This window comes from Melanaphis sacchari, unplaced genomic scaffold (genome assembly GCF_002803265.2).
Source record: "Melanaphis sacchari strain LSU unplaced genomic scaffold, SCAv2.0 Contig134_pilon_pilon, whole genome shotgun sequence".
Lineage (NCBI taxonomy): Eukaryota > Metazoa > Arthropoda > Insecta > Hemiptera > Aphididae > Melanaphis > Melanaphis sacchari.
The window spans coordinates 1,579,135-1,587,028 of record NW_020270560.1 but is presented as its reverse complement, the minus strand read 5'-3'; the positions used below and the strand labels follow the sequence as shown (position 1 = coordinate 1,587,028).

General features: G+C 26.9%; 2 protein-coding genes across 2 annotated transcripts; one reads left to right on the top strand and one right to left on the bottom strand.

Moving 5' to 3' along the window:
• Positions 1-12: 12 nt before the first annotated feature.
• LOC112591482 lies at positions 13-3,852 on the bottom strand. Its single transcript, XM_025335330.1, has 2 exons — positions 3,753-3,852; positions 13-374 (listed from the first exon to the last, which is right to left on the bottom strand). Exons 1-2 carry the CDS (start codon positions 3,820-3,822, stop codon positions 127-129), a joined length of 318 nt encoding a protein of 105 aa, XP_025191115.1. The 5' UTR covers positions 3,823-3,852; the 3' UTR covers positions 13-126.
• Positions 3,853-5,009: 1,157 nt separating this feature from the next.
• Positions 5,010-6,009, top strand: LOC112591430. Its single transcript, XM_025335245.1, has 2 exons — positions 5,010-5,230; positions 5,670-6,009. The coding sequence occupies exons 1-2, from the start codon at positions 5,010-5,012 to the stop codon at positions 6,007-6,009; spliced, it is 561 nt and encodes a 186-aa protein (XP_025191030.1).
• Positions 6,010-7,894: the final 1,885 nt, after the last annotated feature.

Below are 7,894 nucleotides of genomic sequence, written 5' to 3'. Positions count from 1 at the left end.
TACGAGTTTAATATAAACTTGTGTGTGTAAATAGGTAGTATGATAATCTATATCAACTAGTAATATTTAAAGTGTACAAAATGCAACAATGCATGTTTTAGTGATGAAATCATTTTTCTTTTGTTATTAACATTCTAAGTGGCTTAAAATATTAGAAATATCTATTTTGTTCTGTATGGCAAAGCATAGAATGCGAGCCGCGATATATGCTAAACCCACAATCAAGATTAAGGCGAGAAAAAACAAAATATATATTATATTATCAGCGAAGTCAAAGTTCATCCATCCATTCTCTTTGGGTTTGGGCCCAGAGCAATCTGATGCACCTTTGAATTCTTCATCAAGATTTACATCATCTTGTGACACTTTTTCTTCTAGTATTTTTTTAACACATGAAAACAAAAGAAATAATTAAGTGCTAATTTCTATTGAATAAAATATTATTCATAAAATATCTAATTTATTTTTGATTTATTCATTTATTGAAATCAATCTATGTTATTAACATACAACATAGATACCTAATTGCATATGTAATTTAAAGAATTTAATACGATACATATAATATCAATATTGAAACCAAGCTTATATTGCTTATAAATTATAATAATCTAATCTAGTTAAAACATTATAATAACATAAAATTTATTGATAGTATAACGTTATTTATTGGATGTTATCAATAAATAATTAAATAATTATTAATAATTAATAAATAATTTATTATTTTATTATTTTATTGTAATCAATAAATTATTTGTTAATAATTAAATTTAACATTTTATTTAGAATTTTTAGAGAAAAAAAACAATCAGTTTTCTTTTTTAGCAAATTAGTTTATTTTTTTTTTACTTATTATTGTTAAAATAAATAGGTATAGTTATTTTTATTTAATGAATGACTTAATTGTGTTTATACTTAATCGTAACACGCCCGGTCCTTTAATTTTAATTTACCGAGTATATAATAATATACTCCACATCTCCAGCACAGATCGCCTATCAATCTTTAATTTCACGAATTATCACATTTTGAATAAACAGTTAAAATTATTAAATTTCATTTCAAAATATCTACATAATGTATAAGCTTTATAAATTTGCTAGTTTACATTTGCAATAACTGAAATATTAACAATGTTTTATTTTGACCTAAATATTTTATAAACTAGACAAATTTTTGACACAACCATTTAAGTGGTTTAGACAAAATATAAAATACAAATCTAAAATTATATCCAATTATAATAATTGTTTTTTTTTATGTACCGACCAAAGGTAACCCTAAGCAAACAAAATATATTCATTATTCGTAAACGATCAAATCTCTAACTACAGGGGCATCATTTAGAGAAGGTCAAAGTGTGCGGTTGCACCCCTTTTACCTACTTTTAAAATAGTTATAATCAGCCTCCGCCCTGCTAAAATAATGCACAGTTATTAATATAGTTAAAATTAAATTATGTGGCACTTATGTGTTCTGAGGTCAAGCATCTGCCAGCATCGCTAGCTCTCAGATGGGTGAGCACCTGAGTTCTTAATGACGAATCTATGGCTCACACACATACACACGCGTGTTTCAACCCTACTAACTAAACCTTTCAAACAAACCTTACACAAAAAACCTACTGTTCCTATGCACATCTAATGACCCCAGTTGCCGGGCTTAAATAAGATCAATAAAAAATAAATAAATAAATTGTATTTTAATTGTTATATTAACATTTTTTATCAGTATTGGTATACTATAAATCATCATTACAACTTTAAATTACATTGATTATAAACAAATATCGTGCTATCAATTAATTAAGTAAACAATAGATAACATGGTGTTAATTGTTCCAAAAAATAATTGTTTCACTGTTGTTATCGCATTTTATGCCGCACGGAAATAAACTGATAATATTATAAAATCCATATACCAGATTACATTATTACAATTATTTTACAATTAAAACAAAATTTTAATGAAATTCATATTGCTTCGAAGTTTCCGTCATCAAAAGCATTATTTAATGACAAACATGATATTGATTTGGATATACAAATCAAATTTATTTGATTATAGGATAAATTTTTATAGCATATTGTCTATAAGACTTTCCTCTTGTTTTTGTTTAAACTTTAAACATTATTTCATTGGTAATTTTTTACCAATTAAAATAGCATCAAATGAAAGGCTTAATTTCATCACTCAAAACAGTGAAGTCATATTTACGGCCTACCTTAAATGATGAAAGACTAAGACGTTCTAATGGTACTTAATGTTGATAAAACAGAAGTTAACAAATAACAATACCAATCTAGAAGAAGCTGTAGATGTATTTGTTAATCTTAAAAATCACCAGTGTCTATTATTTAAATTTAAAATATTTTTTTGTTTTTTGAACACTTTGCTTTTACAAAAATTATAAACTTCAATTTATAAATTTAGATATTAAGTACATACTTTTTTTATTTACTGTTGCATTTCTTCTTCTAATTTTTTATACATCGATTATTGGTTTTCACTGTTAAGGTAATTAATTATTTATTATATTTTAATTTTTAAATTGATTTTTAATATTTATGTTAATGCAATGATTCGGTCCATAGTGTATGAAATAATTGAAAACAGGATAATGTACATATACCTAAATCTATTTTTATATGGCCTGTTTGAAACCTTACACACTCAAAATAAAACCTGAAATGATGCCTCTGCTAAATAGGCTTCTCTTTAAAATGAAAAATTTAAAAAATTGAGTTTGAGATGCTCATATATAGGATTACTTATGTACCAAATTTAAAACCATGAATGTGATTTACAAGCTGTAAAACACACAAACGTTACCTTATATTACTATAAAAAAATGGATTATACATAAATATTTATATAATATAAATGTGCAGTATGTGTGTACTATGAAAAGGTGTACTGTTGACTGTTGTAGAGGCAGTAGCGGAGACTGTTGACTGAAGGTGTCATATACCACATTGATTTTTTTTTTTTTTTTTTGTAATTATATTTTTATGTTCAAAACTATTAAGATTTATATTGAGATCAATCTAGTTTATTAAGCTAAAATATTTTAAAATCAATTATATTTTAGAATCTAAGTGGAACAATAAAAGTACGACTCGTATATTAGTTTTACCTTGCTATCCACTCAAACGGTGTAAAACGGTGAATATAGACATAATAATATTACAGACTTCATTCGAGGTAACGAATCAATAAGTTTATTGTTGTTTTTCTTATTATTATACACCCATATATTGTAATAATTATGTATATAATATATATTTATAAAGGAATATATCTATATACCTATATGAAAAGTGCGAGCTGATTATGATCCAAATGTAAATGTATACAAATATATTGTATGATATTATAATAAAGTTTTGAAAGTGTATTTATTTTTAAATTAGGTACCTAATGTTATTTTGAAAAATTATAAATCATACGTATTATATTATTGAATTATTGTATGCAAATAAAATATATCATTCTTTCTGTGTTAACTAATTAATCAATTAAATTTTTTTTTAATTTAAAAATTATTAAAATTAATAATTTACCCACGGTCATCAAGGAGATGATTAATTCTTAAATTAATATATTATAAATATACTTTGATTTAATTTATTTTAATATGAAAATTTTCATAGTACTTTCTATTAATCGTACATGTAATTATTATATACATAATATTTAACGTAAAACTCATGATTTCAATAAACAAACACTCTCTACATTATACTTACTTGTTTCATTGCCGTTGGTTGATGATTTGGATTTTTCCATATTTTCCGTTTCAAAATTAAACAAAATCATTATTATAGCTTTAAGTTTTTATTACGTATTTATTAGCTACAAGTGCAAATGAAATTCTAAACTTTACATCATTTTCTTATTGATTTTTCAATATAAGCCAGGGTTACCATGTTTACATCAGAAAAATTACGGAAGTATAAAGGCAAGGCACACTGCATCCTTACGCTCTTTTTAATGCTGACAAAGATTGAAAATTCCCGGGGATATAGAAAACTGTCTACATGAAAATATAAAAAAGTTACACAAATGTTTTGTTAAAAACATTTGTTTAAACTCTAGAAAAATATTCATGTAACGTATCTCTTCATTCATTTTCTCTATTCACTAATTAAAAATCTATAATGTGGATAAAGCCACAATAAGGGTTTAGGCTTTAAAATGTCCTGACCGAGACATTTTTATCATTATTACAAAAAATTCAATATGTCCAAGAAATATAATTCGTTATTGTAAATCCATATTGCATCATTCGATAATTTATATTACCTTTCTTTTATAGGTACTTCCCGTTTTCGAAACCTAATTTTTTACTTCTATCTTTAAGCATTGTAAGAGCTTTTATAAATTGTTTTAAATAACGAGTCTGATGATAACGAAGGAATTTTTGAGGAAAACGATAAGAGGTATTACCCAAAAACTTTCCTTCGAGCATTCTTATTTATTTTATTAGATGATGCCTAGATTTATAAACTTGAATATTTTTATGTATATTTTAAAAATATAGTCTACCGCTAGTTCGATATAAATATATGATTTATATAGTTTCAATTTGTAACTTACTAAACTGTTTGTACTTAGATCAAAGAAAAATATAATTTATATTGAATAGTGCGAAATAAGTAGGTATATACAAATATTAGAACTCCGTCCACCATAACCACTAGTAAAATACGCTCCTGGTTTGCTGTTAAAATAATAATCCTGTACTATACCTAAATTACAATAAAAATGTAATACTATTTGCTCAACAAACGATAGAAGACTTCGGATACGTAACCATGACACCTCAAAGTGCTGTATAACATTAGCTCCAACCAAACAATTCGTATCTACACACTGGGTTTTCAGTCGTCCCCAATAGTTTCCATTTTGCGGACGGTTTCGTTCGAATTTTCATGTACCTAATTGTCGACCCGTAAAATTATTGTACCTAATATTGCTGAAAATATTAAACGTATACGGATCAAATGTCTTCACCCGCAGTCAATGAACCGCCAGCGGATATCGTAGATGTTGCTGCGTCCAAACAATCGCCAACCGTCGATTTGATAGAAAAGAAACAGTTGTCGATCGAACCACTAACAGCTTTCTCGGACGAATCATACGCGTGCGATCGGCAATACGCGATTGTGCTCGCGCAACTCATGTCAGTCAAAGAACGCAACAAAGTGTATACGTGGATCGACAGGTAATATTTCTGAGAATTTTGATTTTCACGACAAAAAATGATATCTGTAAGTACTTATATGTTACCGCGTATCACAAGACAAAAAGAAACCATGTGTTAATAATTAACTTTTATAATCTTACTTAAATGTCTATGAATCCATTTATCCATAAATTAAAAATACATCTGTGAACAATTTATTTTTATTATTACATATAAAAACCTCTAAAAAATTTCACACAGAACATCAAAAATCTTAATCTGGTCTAGACCTAATCTAAATATTTCTCGTCTGGTTTTAATTACATTTAAAAATTACATATTATATTACCTTAAAGGAAGAAGTTTTGGAAGGTTGATCCTTTTACGACTCTATGTAAGCCACTCAGTAGGCAACTATTTAAATATTGTTTTATGTAATTAATTCGTGATGAGACCGGAAGATGTCTGTTTTGCGCAGGATAGATACGATGAAGGAAAGCGACGATATGCGCGAAGAACGCGACCTATACCTGAAATTTTTAACCGTTTCGCTGAATAATGGCAAACTAGTGCCACCGTTCACCAAGGATCCGCCAGCGGGATTGCGCCCACTTAGCACCATCGTGCCCAGGTCCGTTTACAATTTCATCTTCAAAGGAAAATACACCACCGGTGACTGCAACCAACGTCCCCCTGAAGAAATCGTTCACAGTTTCGGTCCACCAGATGAGGTCGAGCCCAGCCAATTCTTCACACGGCAGCCAGTTCCACACAACGGTGGCTTCGTATACGCCGCTGCGTTCAGCACAAAAAAATGAAACAAAATGAAAACACAAACCAAATCACATTCTTGTAGTGTGTGTTGTATTAATGGCGTGTGCAGAATAGATACGTTTCTATTTTATATATTATGGATAAATTCGATTGCTGTGTGACGGGAGAGGAGGGGTGGAAACACTATGACGTTATTCTATAAGTTTCAACGTCAACCAAAAACAAATGTCACTCATTTTTTGCTCATATTTTAATTCCGATTTCGTGATTCCATTAAAATACCATTTTTCTAGCAGAAGTTTAGTTGTCATCAAATTTCACATCATTCTTTTCTCCTCATCATGTATATACACTTACATCTATACATGTTACTTGGTAGATATACTTAAATCCAAAAGTGGTAAAGTTAATGAAAATAATTAACTCAAATGAAGTTAAAAGAACATAATATCGATAAGTTAGAAGTTAACGGTAAACAAATTATAAATTTAACTCGATAAGTTAAAATGTAGTATAGAAAAAAATATTAACTCAACTCAGCTTAAAAAAAGTTAATTTATTTTTTTAAATTAATATGTAAATCATGTGAAGAATGACTATGTCTTTATATCTTTCTAATTTAATAATTATAAAAAACAATTTTATTAAACTTTTATCATAATTTACATTGTACAGTGTAAATACCCTTTTACGTTACATGATGTATTATTTATTTATTTAAACTATACACATCTCAAATTCATAATTTAACAAATATTATTATTTTTATATATTGTAGCAATTGAAGGGATCATATTTATAATAATATTAAAATAATACAATTTATAGTTCATAATTTAATCAAAACAATTTCTAATATCAACTGCAAATGCTGAGTTCTAACTATCAATTAAATTCCTTAATTTCATAAGTTGATTAGAAAATTAACTAGTTAAGTTAAAAAATTTAAAAAAAATTAACTATTTAACTAGTTGATAACCTCCTCTCCATACTCCATGGTCTATTCATAAAAATCATCATGAAGAAATCACAATATGATTCATTAGAACCATCAAAAACTTGTTTGCTATTCATATATTTCAGATTATTATTTATTATTAAATTGTATTCTTGGCTAATTAATGCTTTTCAGTAAATAGGTACCTTTAGTTATTAAACTAGGTAACAATGAATCAAAAATCTTGAAATACAAGTATAATATCAGTGATTACAAACAGTTAAACTCAGCTACCCACTGGTAAATATCATAGAGTATAAGTTTACTTACTCTACTTTCTGTTTTTCTTGGATAGCTGAAATAAAAGATTTTAACCGTAATGATTAACACAAGTTTTGCAACAACTAAAAATTTTAAATTAAAATACTACATTCACTTTAAAGAGAACTTTTGATCAACTTAAACATTAAAAAGATTAACTAATATGGAACAAGTTTTTATTTTTAAGTACAGGATATAAACTGCTAGTAAAATTAACTTTATTTTCTTACCAAACAAGTTACAATTTTAATTAATTTTAAATGAATATCAAATGATTATGAAAAAAAAAATACACTTCTCATTAAATAATTTAGAGCTAATTCACATCAAAGACGTTAAATACACGTTTATAACAACTATATTATTACTATTAATTGAATGTATGAAAACACACATTGGAGGGCAACATACATTCAACGCAACAATAACACAAATATTTTGTCTACGCACGTTAAAACAAGTTCAAAAATACATAGATTTACAATGATGTGTTCATTTATACTTATACCTAACACATGGTATCACAAGAAAATAAAGGGAATAAACGCACGCTGAACAAGAAAAATCAGTAATCATGTGAACAGTGGTATCAACATCAAAGAACATTAAATGCCTTTCACATGAATTAGCCCTTATAGATTAAAATAATAAATATAACACAATTCAAATAA